Raw genomic sequence first — 17,744 nt, forward strand, 5'->3', positions numbered from 1 at the left:
CAATTTGGCCTCAACAAACTAGAAAACTTATTTTTAACTTTCCTGGATCCTGCAGGGAATTTGAAAAGTGTCCGTCCATTTCTGAGCTGAGACCAAAGGGATATGGCTGGGCTCTACTTGGTTTTACTTCTCTTCTTGCCATGATCACACAGAAGAAATTAAAGCTAATGGAGATATCAAACTGAGCCACAATTCCGAAGGCTCCCTTTCTGCCACAAACACCCGTGCAGCACGTACACGCGTAATCACAGAGATTCGAGGGGTCTTCATTCACCAGGGACTCCAAGAAAAGGGGAGAAAATTCTCTCCCGTTCAAAAACCCTCTATTATCAGTACGATTATTTGTGTATAGCAACTTAAGAATTTCTTTCTCTTCTTAAAATTCCCCCACAATATTGAAACAGCATTTGTTATCTGATGCATACAAACGCTTGCGGCCTTTCTGGAAAACCATTACCATTCAATGGCTAGAAAATTGCTCTGCTTCCTTCACAAAAAAAAAAAAAAAAAAAAAAAGGCAGGCTCAGCAGCAACAACACGGACAACAAAAACTTTCTCCAGCATAATCCCTGCTTGCAGAATGACAAAGAAATGATATTGACTTACCCCCAAACGGATGAAGTGTTTGATAAGGGGGGTTGGTGGGGTTTTTTGTGTATGGGTTTTTTTTCTTTTTTCTTTTTTTTTTTTTTAAGATTTCTGTCCCGGAGCTACACAGACAGCTGCAATTCATGGAGGACGCTGATTGCCAGAAACGCTATGGATTGGCATGGGGTCCGCAGCCTCACAGACCCTGATCAATACCCCTACACTCACACGCCAGATGGTTTGGGAAAGGACAAAAATAAAATAGTCCAAAACAGCCCACCATTATGTCTTTTTGTACTGCTCTGATAAACCTAGCTGTGGCACAAACGTGTTGGGGCCACAAAAAATCTAACGAGATTCTAAGCATTTTGCTGGAAATAAACAATCCCCTGCTACACTAGACAGGGCTCTCATTACTGTTGTTTAGTAAAAACAAAGCTAAACACCCTGGCCACACTGCATTGACTTGGGGTCTGTTTATTTTTTTGTCGTGAATAATTTATAGAGTCTCTGTTTTAATTGAATCTCTCTCCCTAATTTTACTGTGAAAGATACAAATGAAAAAGTCTAACAGTAAATATTTTCAATGTTTTTCTGCAATTGTTAACTGAAGCTTGGGTTTTTTTTTTTTCTTTGACAGTGCAGTCATCTATATTTGTTGTGGAAGCTACATTTCACTTACATGTTTCTTCTGACTTAAGTTTTTTTTTTTTCTGGAGGAGATCTGACCTGCAGATGTGGTTTATTCAGAAGTGACCTGATGGGCACTTGTTCAGATTCAAATAGTCAGGAACTCACTGCTCTGAGAATCATTTTTATAGACGATTTGTGAATCAAATGTTGAAGGAGGGAAGAGCCAGACTGTAACTCCGAATCAAAAAATAACAAACTGAACTCCCAAACATGCTAAGGTTAGAACAGGGTTGCTAAACAGACTAAGAAGTGTGTCTTCTTTTTTATTTTGAGACATGTTGAGCAATGCCCGAGTATTTTAAAACATATTTAAACATCTCATTTCTATTGACAGCCTTGAGATTACTTTGAAGTAGAAAAATAAATATTTCCCCTGTTTAAAAAGGAAGGGAAAAGGGCATTCAAATCTAAATCAGTAAAAATTAGGGTGCTGACTAAACAAGCACTTTCATTTTCCTTTTAAATGGGTTCTGGGTTGGAACATAAAACCGCCATTAGGAAAACATCATGAAAAATCTGCTTTAATCTAGCCCAATGAAATTATATACAAAGAAGCCAATACGATTTCATGATTTCCCTGAGATCGCCAATATTGATCGAGGGAAGGGGGAAGGGATGGTGGGAGAGGGGGAGGAGGGGGAAGGAAGCGAGGCAGGGGGAACACAACTCACCGTTCTGTTCCCAGGCACACTGAAATGCATTCCCCCAGAGCAGATTTATCTTGGTAGTCTGGTAAATGAGTTCATCATTTTGAAAAATTATTTAAATGGAAATTTATATACTTGTGGTTTCTGTCTGGAGGAAGCACTCGTCTGGGGTCACTGGTCACTCTCGGAGCCTGAACCCAAGGTTGACAAAGCTACCTTGAGCAGGGGAGTCTGAGGAGGATGGCTCCCAGCCCAGCTCTTTCTCTTTCTTCATAGCCTGTCACTGAGCACGATGAAAGCAGGTTACCATCTGGTAACCTGTGTTCTCCTAGGCGTGCATTTGGAATGAACCCCTGTCCAGCCACTGTACATGAGGTAGGCCATGGCAAGAGACACAGTAGCAGGAGGCAAGAGGAGGAGACAAGGGGAACAGAACATTGAACTGTTTTTATCTGCCCTCTGTGCCAGAAAACTAGGTCTGTCAGATCCTGGAATGTGCCGCTTTCTTACCCAAGCCTGAACGTCTCCGAAGATGCTATTTGAAAGAATAATTGGCACCATATTGGCGAGATCTCAATAGAGTTGATCTATGAATAATATCACTCTTTATGGTTATGTTTGGGGTGGGGGATCCTCTGTAAATAGAATAGAAAGGAGGGCAGCGGAAAAGATCATTTCCACCACGAGCTGTTTTCCAAAGGAATTAAACCTTTCTGTAAGCATCCCCCGCAATCCCTCAGAAGACAGATACTGCGTTGGGACTGCCCCTGTTTTCTTATCAAGTTTTCTCTAACAGCTGGAAGTGGTTGGAAGGGGGGGGGCTATCTTAAGAAGACTCCCCGCTCTTCTTTTGACAGCTGATCAAAAGAAAATAGGTCACGCTTCTCAAACTTATGTCCACCCTGTCCTTAATTACTGTCTCTTTAAACAAAGCAACATCTGCGCGACCGCAGCTAGCTTGAATCTTCGGAGGCAAACAGAGCGCAACCTGCTTTGGAGAAGTCTGTTACTCCGAAGGCTTTCAGTGCAGGCTGTGGGTCGGCGAGAGAACCTGTTCTTCAACCACCTTTCCTGCTCCCACCTCCCGACCTGGGTTGGCCAAACGACGGAAATTCTAGGGAGACGAAGGTGCACTTTTTTTTTTTCAAATTTAAAACGACAGTTTTCGAGAGCATTTTTATTATTATTTTTTCCCCAGCGCAGTCAAGCCCACCCTGAGTTCCCATCTTTTGAGAAATAAGGTTAGAATATGCAGATGTTAGCCTAGGCTTAGGTGACATACCCACCGCGGTAACCAGGAACGGTCCTCTCCCGAGAGAAGGTGTGTGCGTGTGTGTTTGTGTGTGTGTGTGTGTGTGTGTGTGTGTGTGTGTAAGATCCCTGGGTGTTGCCTTGGCTAGTTTGCATACTCTTTGCCCCCCTCCCCCAGGGAAGTTTGCTCGCTGAAGGCGTTGCACCAATCTCCACATACCCCCCCCAACACACACTGGCCACCCACGAGTTCTGTACTTTCTTTCTTTCCAGTTCTCTGAAGTAACAAGCATTTGATGACCTTGAAACATTAGTTTCCCGGAATTCTAGTTTTGTTTGGCAATCTAGCAGGGCCCTTCAAAATCCTCATAACCGGGAGATTTATAGGGTGGGCCTGGTAAATGAAATGATGTTATTGTATTAACTTTGCATGCATTACGGCAGGGCAGCTTGCGCCACGCCGAGCGCACCTCGGGCCCCAGCTCCGGGGCAGCTCGGGCGTCGGAGCCGCTCTTCCTGGGGCTAGAGGATGCACGCCCCCGCCCCCGTCTCGGGAATTTGCCGTGCATTAGAGTACATTAGCGCCTGCACGTTAAAAGCTAAACTGCTGGCGCCCGGCGAGAGACTCTCGGGAAGTGTCTCGCTCGGGAGACACGCGTTTGTTTTCACAACAGCACAGGCTTGCGAGTCAGCGAGCGAGAAGAAAAGCTTCGCGGGTGAGGCGATGGGACCTGAAGCCATGCCCCGGTCCCCGGGCTCGCAGCTGCCCTGGAGCGACCCAGCGCGGCATCTCCTAGCATCTCTCCCGGTCGCTGCACTCCGGCCTCCCTCTCTCTCTCTGTCTCTCTCTCTCTTTCTCTCTCTCCACCAACCCACCACCCCTCCTTCTCCTCCCCCCCCCCCCCCCCTTTGACGTTTGATTCCAGGAGCAAAAGAGGAGGAAAAAAAAGGCACCGAGCCGTCAGCCAAACGTGAACCGCGCGGTCCCGCCCCCTCCGCGACCATTAGTCTATTGTGCCACGAAGACCCGCCTCTTGGGACAGCTTCCCACTCCCATTGGCTGAGGTCGACGCCCATCGCGGCGCGGCCCCGCCCCGGGCCCGGCAGGGTTAGGTTGGCCGCGCCGGCCAGCGGCAGAGCCCTTCTGGACAGCTCCCGCTCGCTCGGCCCAGCACAAGACGTCGGCGCCGGAGCGGGCTCGGACATGGCGAGGCGGCGCGCCGGCCCGAGCGGCGGGGCCCGGTGATCCCCGTCCCTCCCTCCCCGCCCCTCCCTCTCCTCTCCCGCACGCACGGTCCCCGGACGCCCCCACCCACCCCGCCCCCACCCCGGGCGCGGCAGCCGGCCCCGGGGCGCACGCACGCACGCACACCCGCACCGCACCGCACCGCACGCGCCCCGCTGCCGCGCTCCCGCTCCCCGCCACGCGCGCCGCCCCGCCAGCCCGCCGGCCGCCCCCGCCGCCGCCGCCGCCGCCCCCGGGCCCCGATGGACTGAATGAAGGCTGCCTACACCGCCTATCGATGCCTCACCAAAGACCTAGAAGGCTGCGCCATGAACCCCGAGCTGACAATGGAAAGTCTGGGCACTTTGCACGGGCCGGCCGGCGGCGGCAGCGGTGGGGGCGGCGGCGGCGGCGGGGGCGGCGGGGGCGGCGGCGGGGGTCCGGGCCATGAGCAGGAGCTGCTGGCCAGCCCCAGTCCCCACCACGCGGGGCGCGGCGCCGCCGGATCGCTGCGTGGCCCTCCGCCGCCTCCGAGCGCGCATCAGGAGCTGGGGACCGCGGCGGCGGCGGCGGCAGCGGCGGCCGCGTCGCGCTCGGCCATGGTCACCAGCATGGCCTCGATCCTGGACGGAGGCGACTACCGGCCCGAGCTCTCCATCCCGCTGCACCACGCCATGAGCATGTCCTGCGACTCGTCGCCGCCCGGCATGGGCATGAGTAACACCTACACGACGCTGACGCCGCTCCAGCCGCTGCCGCCCATCTCCACCGTGTCAGACAAGTTTCACCACCCGCACCCTCACCACCACCCGCACCACCACCACCACCACCACCACCAGCGTCTGTCCGGCAACGTGAGCGGCAGTTTCACCCTCATGCGCGACGAGCGCGGGCTCCCGGCCATGAACAACCTCTACAGTCCGTACAAGGAGATGCCCGGCATGGGTCAGAGCCTGTCCCCGCTGGCTGCCACGCCGCTGGGCAACGGGCTGGGCGGCCTTCACAACGCGCAGCAGAGCCTGCCCAACTACGGTCCTCCGGGTCACGACAAGATGCTCAGCCCCAACTTCGACGCACATCACACTGCCATGCTGACCCGCGGGGAGCAACACCTGTCCCGGGGTCTGGGCACCCCGCCCGCGGCCATGATGTCGCACCTCAACGGCCTGCACCACCCGGGTCACACTCAGTCCCATGGGCCGGTGCTGGCTCCCAGTCGTGAGCGGCCCCCATCGTCCTCGTCCGGCTCGCAGGTGGCCACGTCCGGGCAACTGGAGGAGATCAACACCAAAGAGGTGGCCCAACGCATTACCGCCGAGCTGAAGCGATACAGCATCCCGCAGGCGATCTTCGCGCAGAGGGTGCTCTGCCGGTCTCAGGGGACTCTCTCCGACCTGCTCCGGAATCCAAAACCGTGGAGTAAACTCAAATCCGGGAGGGAGACTTTCCGCAGGATGTGGAAGTGGCTTCAGGAGCCCGAGTTCCAGCGCATGTCCGCCTTACGCCTGGCAGGTAAGCCTGAGGGAGCCGGCGGTAGGGCTCCTGGCTGCTGGGCTCCCGAATGCTCCCAGGACCCAGCTCTGGCTCCTCTTCTCTTCTCGCCCCCTTTCTTCTCCTTCTCTTCCACTTTCTCTCCTTGTTTCTCTTTTTTGTTCTTCCCTTCCTTGCTTGTTCCTTATGCTTCCACAGCCCCCCACCCCGCCTCCCGCAGATTTCATTCTTCCTCCTCCCACATCCCTATGTGGCAACCTTTGCCCCCGCTCTCCTGCCGTCCCCAGCAGCGGGAGGCCTCTGTTTTCCAGACTGAACTGCCCTTATGCACTTGAACTGTTTTAGACAACACATTTCCATTTTCCAGGCTGCCTAGAGTCCCTGTGTGGCCACAGTTGAGAGATCTGCTTCATAAAAACAAAGAAAAATAATAAGAGTTTTTAACTCCTCCTCCTCCCCACCACACCAGGCAAACTTCTTTGGTCGCCCACATGAGGTGCGTCCCGGCTGCGCCAGGTTCTGGCCGCCAGGATACCGCGCCGTTTCCGGAATCCATCTCCGGCTTTGGTATTGGGCGCAAGGACTTTCTGAACTACGGAAAGGGCAGGCTCTGGCAAGCTTCGGTGGATGCCAGGACGAAGGTTGGGACAATCATACACGCTGCTTTGGACATGGAGTGGAGAGTGCCCTGCCTCTCTGACCAGCCAGCTGCTTTTGCCTGGCTGCTGCCAGCGTTGGCTGGGAGCTGCTCAGGTCCGTTAGGACGCGCAGAGAGGCCATAGGGACTCGGGAGAGTAGATGCTGAGAAATTAAGATGCAGGTTAGTTAAGGATCCGCGGCCGCCGGCTGTAAGCTCCGCCTTTGCATTAAGCGGACGCTGATCCGGAGCGTGGCGGGGTGTCGCCAAGGGCTGGCGGCGCGCGGCAGGGGACCGGTGGACGCCAGGGGTACATTGTTCAGAAGCCGGCTGGGCTCTTTGTGCCTCCTCTAGCGGCCGAGCCGCGAGGTACAGCCCTCTATTGTTCTAGGAGCTCCGAAACCTCCCGTGTGGGCGGCCGGGGCCAGAGCCAAAGACGCAGCGGAGGCTGCGACTGTCACATGCTGGTGCAAAGGGACACCGCGCCGTGCGCGTGGCGACTGATCGCCCCTCCCAGGACTGAGCCACGAGCCTGGAGGGACAAAACATCCAGACCCCACACACACTGGCAAGGACACACAATACCTGACTGTTAAGCCTGGATGGGCGTTCGCTCTTGACTGGAGGTGGGGCGGGGGTCTTAGACTCGGCTGTCGCCTGGGGAGAAAGGACTATTTGTGGTGGCATGGATTTGCATAGTGTCGATATTGGCACGCGCGTGGTTCGGAATCGACCGTGCACACTGGCACACTCGGCGGTCACTCTGGAGCTGCTCGCTGGGGCTTCCACTCAGGCTGGATCCCCAGGGCTTTCCTTGCACGGATGAACCAGGCTGGGGGTGGGGGTGCATCCCTCTCTCGCCCCTGGGGCTGGGAGATGTGACAGGCAGCGTGTTCACTGGCCCTTAGGGAAGGTTAGCTTCTGTCCTGATAGACCCTTTCTTTGCCTACTGTTGAGATATTTCAGCCTCACTAAGTGTCCATCCGTATTGATATAAAAAGGTAAAATTATTAATAATAATAATAACCTCGCCACCAGCTCCGACTACCCAGAAAAGCTTTCTCCAAATCCGTAGGCTCTGGATGCTTTTGAACAGATCTGAACGCCTACTTTTATCTCCTCTTTCCTTTAGTTTTCTCTTCAGCTCAGGTTTCCTTGGACTTCCTGTAGGTTCTAGGCAGAGATAAAGCAGTTAAGAGAGTGGGGGGGGGACCAGCTGGCTGAATGACAGTTCTCACCATGTTTGTTGTAAGACACTCCTCTACGCCCCCCCCCCACACACACACCTCAATGCCACAGACACACCAAGCGGTTGGCTTCCTGGGCACTGGAGCCAGAAGGAACTTGGCAACTGCCCTTGGAGGTCCAGTAAAAGGCTGGACAACAGTTATTCTACTCCTCTGTCCCATCCCTGAGGGCTACTGCCCCCTCATGCTGTGTGCCTAGGACACTTGCTGCCTGCTGCCTGTATAGGCCCGGAACAGTGTTTCACCCATTAGGGACGTTGAGCTTTTACAACCACAGATGGAGAGGAGGGCGGCACTTGGGGCCCTCAGCCCCACCCTCCCCACGAGTTGCCAGGTGACTCCTGGAGGCAGGCCTGGGGGACTAGCTCTCATGCTAAGAGGTTTTGGGGAGACTGCAATTTTAGGACCGGAGACTGACTGACTACCTCCCAGCTAGAGGGAAAACACATCTGAGGACCCGGCTGTGCTCGAGCATTCAAATGTGCATCTGTTTTATTACCTTAAGTTGAAAAGGCACGAGAGCTCTGGCCTTTTATCTGGCCATTTAATCAGCAACTACAAGCGTGTTGAGTGGTTGTTATTATGTGGAAGGCTTTTCAGTTTTGTTTCAGTGGATCAGTCTCTTCAGACAGTGAAGAAATGGACCAAGTAAACGGGTTTTGTGTGTTTAGGAGAGTTGGGGACGGGAGCACACAGGAAGGCAGTGAGGCATTCCCCACAGGGAAAGATTAATCAGAACCCTGGCGGGAAGTTGAACAGGATCCCACCTTTGGTTCCTTATGGTTAAGTAAAGCCTGCCACTCCTCTGGGTGACCACTAGACTCCCAGCCCCACTTCTACCAACCTAGTCTCTGAGTGCCTCTCCTCTCCTTTCATCTCCTTCCTTCCTTCCTTCCTTCCTTCCTTCCTTCCTTCCTTCCCTCCACCTCCTCCTCCCTCCCTCTTTCTTTCTTTCCTTCCTTCCTTCCCTCTTTCTTCCTTCCTTCCTTCCTTCCTTCCTTCCTTCCTTCCTTCCTTCCTTCCTTCCTTCCTTCCTTCCTTCCTTCCTTCCTTCCTTTCTCCCCCCCTTGCCCCCTCCTGTCTGAGGCTGTAAAGAAAAGACTGCACAGATTGTGGTACCTAAGGCTTGTGATTTGGCCAACCAGTGATCTTGGCTCAAGTACACAGGCCATCCAGAAGACAGACTCTCCTTGCGGACACTGCGCTCCCAACCCTTCCCTCTGCTGGGCCAGCCAAGGCAAGGGTGACACCAAAGACTGAGGGGGAGGACGTCAGGGAAGCTCAGATTACCCCAATATCAGTGGATAGCAGAGAAAGGAACTCCAAACCCATAGCTGGGCGCAGTGAGGCACAAGACCTCGCAAGGTGTTTTGTATTACCCTATCAAGAACACAAATTCACAAAAGTTTGAGCAAGTGCCGTCTTCAGGCTTTGAGCCCGAGTCCTCTGCGCCATGCACAAACTCCAGCTGACAGGACTGGAACTCTGAGTCCTGAAGACGAGCATCTAGCTTCACTGGCAAAGGTGTGTGCTTCCAACTTCAGAAGTCCAGCCAGCCACGATTACTTTCTCTAAGGTGGTTTCTGCCTCCACCCAGGCCAGCCAGAACAGGCCTCCAGGCCGGCTATGGACACATACAAGACCTCTCCAGTAGGCGAGGCTCACTTCAGCCTGTCTGAGGTCTGTAGCCGTTCCAGACGTCGGCTGTCCCTCGCTCCCCTCCCCTGTGTGCACAGAGGGGCAGTGGCAGTGCTCCTGTCAAGGCCTGCACGACAGTGGGACAAAAAACCTTGGGTGACACAGCTGCCCAGCATCTGCAAAGCTGGAGGGCGGGAAGAGAGATCCTTCTCAGGGTGCCCCCAGTTCCCTACCCACTCATCCTGTTTCTCCCACTCTCGAGTCCAGCCTGCCCACCGGGGTGGGGGTTTTCTTCTAGATCCGAGCCCCGGAGGCTGTATGCAGGCCATGTTGGGCTGCTGGCTGGCCGATCGGATTAATAATTGAAAGGCTCACTACCCGTCCACGCTTCCACAAGTCCCGAGTGCCCGAAGGACGCCCTTCTAACACGCATTAGGGCGGGCAGGAGGCGGGCCGCCTGGGAGCCGAGTGAGAAGTACCCCAGGCCGCGGGGAGCCGGGATGCAAGCGAGAGGCCTGCGCGCCCGCGCGTTTATTTTTATTCCAAGCTTTCCACTATGTGGTTATGTCACTTTCTCAAACAAATGTGTATATGGAGGGAGATCGATGCTGATAATGTTTAGAAGATTAAAAGAGCATTAATGCCGGCAACAATAACGTAAACGTGTGGACCCAGATTTCATTGATCTGGAACCCGATCCGGCGCGTTTCCAGTAAGTCCGACGGACGGCGGCGCGCTCTTCCCAGCAGAGCGCTCGCCAGCGCCCCGGCTCCCTGGCGCTCCGGCTTCCCGCCGGGTCAGGTGCCCGGGTCTGACCGCAGCTCCTCCCCAAGCAGCCCGGCCAGCTCTTTCTTTACTGGGGGTCTCCTCCTTGCGCGGGGCTCCCAGCCTGTGCTCTGGCCTCGGAGCTTTCGGGCTCCCGCCAGTCTCTAGGGTGATTCCGTACGCGCGCGCACACCAGTGCGTCCAAGTCCTCCCAGCAATCTTGTCCCTGACGCGGCTCTGGGGGTCACAGCTGCGCACATCTGGTTCAAGAGGGCTCTGGGCAGCTGCTCCCTCCCTCGTTCTCTCCTCCCCATACTTCTCTCTCTTCCTCACCCTCTTTCTCTTACTCTCATCAAAATCTAACTGGAAAACCTGGGTGATTTCTAAATTCGGTTGCGACCGAATGCATGACCGACCAAACTGGGAAATAAGGTGGCTGAAACTGCCTTCGCCCCTTAGCAATCAGCGATCGAGCATGCCTTCCACCGTCGCAGATTTTATGCAAAGTCTCACTCGAAGACTTTTTTTTTTTTTTGCACGGAAACTATAGTTGGGTAATTAAATGCAGCCTCCATGACGAAGTCCCGGGGCTCCATCCCTCAGAGCAGCCAGCTCTGTGCTGGGTTAATCGGGTCAACCAGGGAAGAATCCAGTCTGTCTCCATGCTGCCAGGACCATAGGAGAAGCAGATCAGAGCACGTCCCAGCCCAAGCCTTCCCGGATGGTTATGAAGCCGAAGTCTGAGCCTATTCTTCAGGGAGGGGAGATGTGTCTGTGACACTTACAAACCCCACTGGAAAAAGAAAACTTCTAAGTTCTTCCTTCCTGTGGTAGAGGACATGATTGTGCCCATAACTCCTCTCCTTGCTAAGTGATGGCTTGTTCTTCCAGGAGGAGCTCTGAGGAATTTTAAAATAAGAAGGCAAGAGCTGTTTTTTAAATTAAATATATTACTATAAAAAACCTCAGATTTCCCATTAAGAAAAGGTCTCAGACTGGAGGGAAAGGGGTATTTTTACCTTCACCAAGAAAAATTGTTTGAGGGGGGAGAGGAAAACAAGATTGAGATAGCGATCTTCCTTTCTCCTTTGAGATATGCTGGAGAGCATGGTACTGCTCAGCTCCCCTCCCTCCTTAAACCAGGCAGGCAGGCAGGCAGCCTATTCATAGGCTGCCGTAGCTCTTAGCTACAGTGTCCCTCTCTCCCTAAAAGTTGTCTGTGTGAGGACCCTGGGGAGTGTGGGTGCTGGCTTCCTTCTAGTGCAGAAAGTAACTATAAACAGCTACCTATGAAGCCATGTGCAGGGCTCCTCTAGGCCCCAGGAGGAAGAGGCCCTTGTTGAGTAGGGTCTTAGCTGTCACCTCCACAGCTTAGATCCCCAAGACACAGCAGGACTCCTGCTGAAGGGTGGGGGCAGGCCTGAGAATCAGAGGGCTCTTTGGGTCCCATGTCTCTTTGTCCCCAGAAGGCCTTAGTAGCAGCTCTGCAGCCAGGTCCATCCAGAGGACCCAGGGCCCTGGGCCTGCCTTCCAGAACATCTCCTTAAGGTTCTCTGTGCGTGTAAGAAGAGCTCTGTGCTCAGCCTCAAAGTACCCCTTTCAAAGGGAGACTGGAGGGCTTCAGGAAGGGTCCCTGTGGTGGCTGTGCTCTGCCGAAGCCTTCCCATCATGCAGTGGATCCTTGGAGGAATGAAAACCTCAAAGGGAAAGAGGCGGGATTTAGTATCTGGGTTCTTGCCAGAGGAAAGGAAATGAGGAAGGCATAAATAGGAATAATTGCCAGGAGAGATGGCCCTGGGGAAGAGGGCAAGATGGGGGTGTGCTGGGTCTTAAACTTCAGTGTCAGACTCTCTGGATGATGTTCACTGACCCTTGCCCTACAGAGAGCAAAGTTGCTCCCTGCCACAGAATGACTTCTTCCAGGAATTCCCATGGAGTCATGTGGCCTTGGAGGAGGGAGAGGGTATGGCTGCTCTTCTTCACCCCAATCTTTCTCTAGCTGATCTCAGTGCCTCTGGGAAAGGCATTTTGATTTGCAAGTCTCCGGCAAAGCAGTGACCGGACTGGAAGAGTGCATAGAGTTTTGTAGGGTTAGGGAGAGGAGGCAGGTTGACTGGAGAGCTGGTACCTGACAGTACTGAAGGATGGCCCATGGAGACTGTGGAAGTTATCTCACTTGGGGAGCAGGGTTCCTAGAAGCTGTGGACATTTATTATAAAAAAGTGTCCCACACAGATTGTCCCAGAGGGCCCCAAGGCTCTTTATTCCATCTTGGCGCCTCTCTCATCATTTGAGGATCCATTACTCTTTCTGTAGAAAGCAGACTTTGTTTGGGTTGGAAGCACACCTCCAATGTAATTTAATCAGCATTGGACTTTGGCTCATGTAATCAAATATACATATACTTTCTCCTGCAGGAAGAAAAATAATTTCTCTGTAACTGGTATTGACTTGAAGTCATGTAATCTCTGGAAGGCATCACATTTTTAAAGGGAAAGGTAAAATGAAGGGGAAAAGAACCCAGAGTTTTAGTGGTTTGTCTTGTCAGGACTAAACAGAGCCAGTGACCACCTAAGAGCAGACAGGGAGTACTCAGGGTCCCTTGCTCCAAGTTTGTGTATTTTGCTGCATCTTCTCAGCACTTACCTTCTGAGATCTGTAGTGGTAGGGAGGTAGATTGGCCTCTGTGTTTACATTGCATTTAAGGAACCTGAGGTCACAGGCGGCAGTGGATCTGGAGGGCCAGTCAGCACCTTCTTTGAAAGATGCTTAGTTGCTGTTGCCAGCTTGGTCCCGACTGAGCCCCCAGATTCTTCAGCATGAAACTCTGCTCTAGAGCACACCCTTGGAACACCTGGGTTCCCCAGCCCGCCTAAGGTGAGGCTTTGGGCTTCGCCCTAGCTGAGTCTGTTAGGGAATCTGTTGTAAACACAGATCCATTGATTTGCATTTGTCAGAGAGTAAAGTTAAACCAGTGAAAAGAGAAGCCCTTACCCTTTTATGCAGGGCCAGGGAAACCTTTCATATTGATCCCATTGATCCAACCTTTCCCTTTAAGGAAACCACATAGTTAAAGACCCTCGTTCAATAGATTTACCCTTCGTGCTTGTGATATTCCTTTAAGTGTTCTCATCTAGGCTAGCTGGGCATTAAGCCCACATTCCAAACCAAACAAAAACTGAAAAGGGGGACAAGAAGGGAGGGGGTCCTGGAGGCTGAATTGTGAGAAGTGAAATTCATTCAAACTGAAATGGGTAAGGACTCCATTGGAGAGGTTTTTATCATTCGTGTAAGGTGACATGCAGTGGTAAAGATAAAATGAATGCGTGTAGTAACTCCCTCACCATCCCCCAAACACTAGTTTTCTTGCTAGCAATATCTTTGGGTGATCAGATCCCACTGTATAATTATTCAATCAAACCACTAGCTTGGCTCGTTTAAACTGGTTCCCTAAAATGTAGTAATATGGTCCCAGTAATTTGTTTTTGGTAACAACTGTATCAGGAGCAGACATGTCCCTATAAATGAAGTATTGTGGACTTTCTTTGTGAGCAGGGACACCAGAACCACTGAGAGAGGGTTTGGAGCGATGTGTTCTAAGAGAAGCAGTAGAAGGCGGGCCAGTAGTGTGGTGCAGTTCCAGTGTGGAGCAGCGTCACAAAGGCTCAGCGCTCCTCTTGCTGACAGATATGAAAATGAAAGTCCCTTTGTCTCTACAACTATTGACATAATCCATCTCATTTCTTTTCTGACCCCCCCTTTTGTGCTCTGTAAATAACATCCATTCCTATGTTTTTTTTTTTCAACATGGTACATGAACTATTCCTAATTGGCTATCTCTTGGGTTGTTTTTCAGACATGTTTGTTTTATGTGATTGGAAAATATTAATGATTCTGTAGGTGAGGTAATGTATTTATCTGCTGAGTGAGTTCAAAGGGCAGAGTTCAGCTATGGTTCAGGTTAATTGAACAGGAAGCAGTGAGCTCCCTAGGCTGTGTGGGACAAGGGACCAGACCCTTAAAATATCACACTTAGCAAACACACAATTTTACTTGTCCTGGAGTCTGATGTAAGAGGCTTGGATCGACTTGGATTGCCTATTTAAAAATCCAGAGCAAAGCCCACCACTGCAGCAGAGCCCTCAAGTCCCCCTCAGGGAAGATGACTTTTCTCATTGGCTAATTGCTTTATTGGTAGCACTGACCTGCCGGGCAGCTGCAGGGGCCGGGATGAAGGGTTAGGCCTCACAATAACGTGCTCCATTAGAATAGGGCAAGGCAGATTTTTTTTTTTTTTTAGTTGTTTTGTTTTGTTTACTCAATTGGAGCTCCCTGCAAAGTGCCATTAACCTCAACCAGATTGTGTGTACACTGCAGAAGCCAAAGGTCACATCAGGCAGTGTGTTGGCCAGCCTCTGTCCTATGGGTGGGAGGAGCATCTTGCTGGCATTGCCCTTCCCAGGCTTGACCCAGCTCTGAGATTCCCGTTGCTTTGACCAAAGCCCTTGCACAACTTGTTTACATTTCCCAACTGCTGTGTCATGTTCCTGATGATTAAACAGTCTCAATCAGAGCACCATAATCACCTTCCCTCAATTAAAAAAAAATTTCTCCCGCTAACCCTCTCTTTTCTACTTCTGTTCCCATCATTTCTGTGCCCGCGAGGCTTGAGTAGAAATATCTGTGGATACATACTTGGATCAAAAGGAAACCAGGCTGGTAGGTTCTTGGGCAGAAGGAATATGGAAAGTTGGAGCGAAAGCTAGGGAGATTGCGCAGTGACTACAAAGCCTGAAGGACCAGGTTCAAGTTCCTAGCACCCACGTAAAGCTGGATGCACAAAGTGGAGCATGTGCCTGGAGTTCTATTTTTCTCTCCATAAGTAAAATATATTTTTAATTTTTTCTTTTCTTTTATTTATGAGGGAGTGAGAGAGAGAATGGGTGCACCAGGTTCTTCATCAGTTGCAAAGTCCAGATGTGTGTGCCCCCTTGTACATCTGGTTTATATGGGTCATGGGGAATCAAACCTGAGTCTTTGGGCTTTGTAGGCAAGTGCCTTAACCATTAAGCCATTTTTCCAGCCCAGTAAAAATATTTTTAATTTATTTTTAAAAGAAAAGTTGAAGCCGGGTGTGGTGGCGCACACCTTTAATCCCAGCACTCGGGAGGCAGAGGTAGGAGGATTGCCATGAGTTCAAGGCCACCCTGAGATGACAGAGTTAATTCCAGGTCAGCCTGGACCAGAGTGAGACCTACCTCAAAAAACCAAAAAAAAAAAAAAAAAGAAAAGAAAAGTTGAATGCTGGGCGTGGTGGTGCACGCCTTTAATCCCAACATTGGGGAGGCAGAGGTAGAAGGATGACCGTGAATTCGAGGCCACCCTGAGACTGCATAGTGAATTCCAGGTCAGCCTGGGCTAGAGTGAGATCTTACCTCAGAAAAATAAATAAATAAATAAATTAATTAAATAAAAAAATTGGAGCTGGAGTAGTTTAGACTCATTCCACAAGCACCACCAGGAACTATACTGCCACCTGCTGGGAGGTCTTTGAACTGAAACCAGCCCTGCACCTCACACAAGCTCTTTCCTTTTCTTCCTTACCAATATTATTGTACAAATCCTCAAGTATCGATTCTTGCAAATACGGTCTTCCTAGATATATAATAAAGGGATTCTGACCTCTACCTCTACCTCTTTTAGTCTATCGCCTAGTAAAACAAAACAAAACAATTAACAGTTCTACCATGAGCGGGTTGATTCACCCATAGTGTACCTGGGGGAAAAGAGTCCAGCTTGGAAGGTGCCTGGGAAAGGAGTAGCAGAGAGAAAGAAAGAAAAAAAAAAGTGTGGAAGTGAAGACCAGTTGATTATGCCCGGGAGGGCTGTGCAAAATGTAAGGTGTGCTGCAAAGGTGAGACATGGTAAAGGAGAGGCGACTGGAGAGAATTAACATCTGCCTGCCTAGAGGACAGCGAGAAAGAAAAGCCACAACAGCAAGTCCGAGGAGAACTTTGGGAAGAAAACAAGTGAACCAGCCATTTTGCATTTGTAGAAAAGCGAGCCAACAGGCTCCATTCGAAGCCAAGCTGTGGAACTGGCTGTAGCTCTGTGGGCAGCATGTTTCCTCCAGGCTGTGGGTGGGATGCTGCCCCCGAGGAGCGCTTCAGCACCACGAACAGCGACACGGCGCGCCCCATCCTCCGAGGCCTGGTGCCTGGCGCCTGGCGCCTGTCGTGCTTTGCCACCTCCACCTGCCCAGGAGTATGTGCCCTTCGCTGGTCTTAGCTCCCATCAAAAACAGTAGTTGTAGTTCCGCAGATGTCAGTGTCCCAGATAAAACTGGGCCTCAGATCTCTCTCTCTGCTTGGTAACTTCATTAGTTCTCTGTGTGAGATTAGCATTAATAAAGGATGGGGGGGAGATGCAGGTAGGGTGGAGGGGTGTAAAAAGACAAAAGATGCTAAACCCCTCGACTTGGGAAAGGGAAGAGCAGGACCCCTGGGGCGCAGTGGAAGAAAGGGGGGCGGAGTACGCTTTTCCCGGTTACAGCCTGCTTGCCATGCTCACTCATGATTTCGGCTCTGAGGTTTCCTCTCAAGATTTACTGCTTGCTGGGGCGCTTGCCCCCAGGTCTGTACACAAATGGATGCATGCCTCTGGTCTTTAAAAACTCGGTCCCCATTATATTGAGTAATATTCTCATATTAAATTAGTGGTAACGTCACAGGGAGACATATGGGGCATGAGCTCAGCGTGGACATCTAGAACGCTGAGCTTGGTTACCCGGAGTCATTGTGTAGGGTCTTTCTACGGACCCTGACGGCTGCCTCTCCTCCCGCTGCCAGGGCTGTAGAGGCCGCGCAATAGAGGAGTCACGTGACCCCGGGCTGGGGAGAGCAGACTTTCGGTGCTGACCCCTGACTCTGGCCTTTGTTAGCCACTGGTTTTGGTTTTGCTCTGCTTGTGTTTTGAGGGCAGAGAAAAGAAGCAGGTGGGTCCTTTTAGTTCATAATTGGGCACGACTCGAATCTCTTTAGGTTTCTTAGTAAAATGGTCCTTGACTTCCCCAACCTAATTAAAATGTAAAACCTCCTTTTGCTTTTATTTCAAGGAACTTCAGTTCAGGCCTAAAATCTACTACTAAAGTGGCTCTCGGGGAGGCGGAGCTTAGGAGCAGAAAACCATGTCCCCTATGAAAGAAAGTCAAGGGTATTAAATGAGGCTTCCTTTCCTCTGCTAATTCTTTTTTAATTTCAAGTGATTTTTGCAAGAAGAGAGAAAATCCAGTCCCAAATAAAACAAATCAGAATAACCTGCAAGCTCAACATAAATAATAACAAAAGTACCCCAAAATCCAACCTAAAAGGAGAATAGAATATACCTTATCACTTTAAAAACTGGTTTTATTTATTATTGTTGTTGTTATTACTGCTACTACTATTTGGTTTTTAGAGGTAGGGTCTAAGTCTAGCTCAGGCTGACCTGGAATTCACTATATAGTCACAGGGTGGCTTCAAACTCATGGCGATCCTCCTACTTCTGCCTCCCAAGTGCTGGAT

General features: G+C 51.3%; 1 protein-coding gene across 1 annotated transcript in view; it reads left to right on the top strand.

The window, feature by feature from the left end:
• The first annotated feature begins 4,676 nt into the window (after nucleotides 1–4,676).
• Nucleotides 4,677–17,744, top strand: part of Onecut2 (one cut homeobox 2) — a 36,762-nt gene continuing 23,694 nt past the window's right edge. Inside the window, exon 1 of the mRNA XM_004654767.3 lies at nucleotides 4,677–5,916. Within this exon, the coding sequence (XP_004654824.2) occupies nucleotides 4,677–5,916 (1,240 nt within the window). The remainder of the gene's footprint in view (nucleotides 5,917–17,744) is intronic.

This window comes from Jaculus jaculus, chromosome 15 (assembly GCF_020740685.1).
Source record: "Jaculus jaculus isolate mJacJac1 chromosome 15, mJacJac1.mat.Y.cur, whole genome shotgun sequence".
NCBI lineage: Eukaryota > Metazoa > Chordata > Mammalia > Rodentia > Dipodidae > Jaculus > Jaculus jaculus.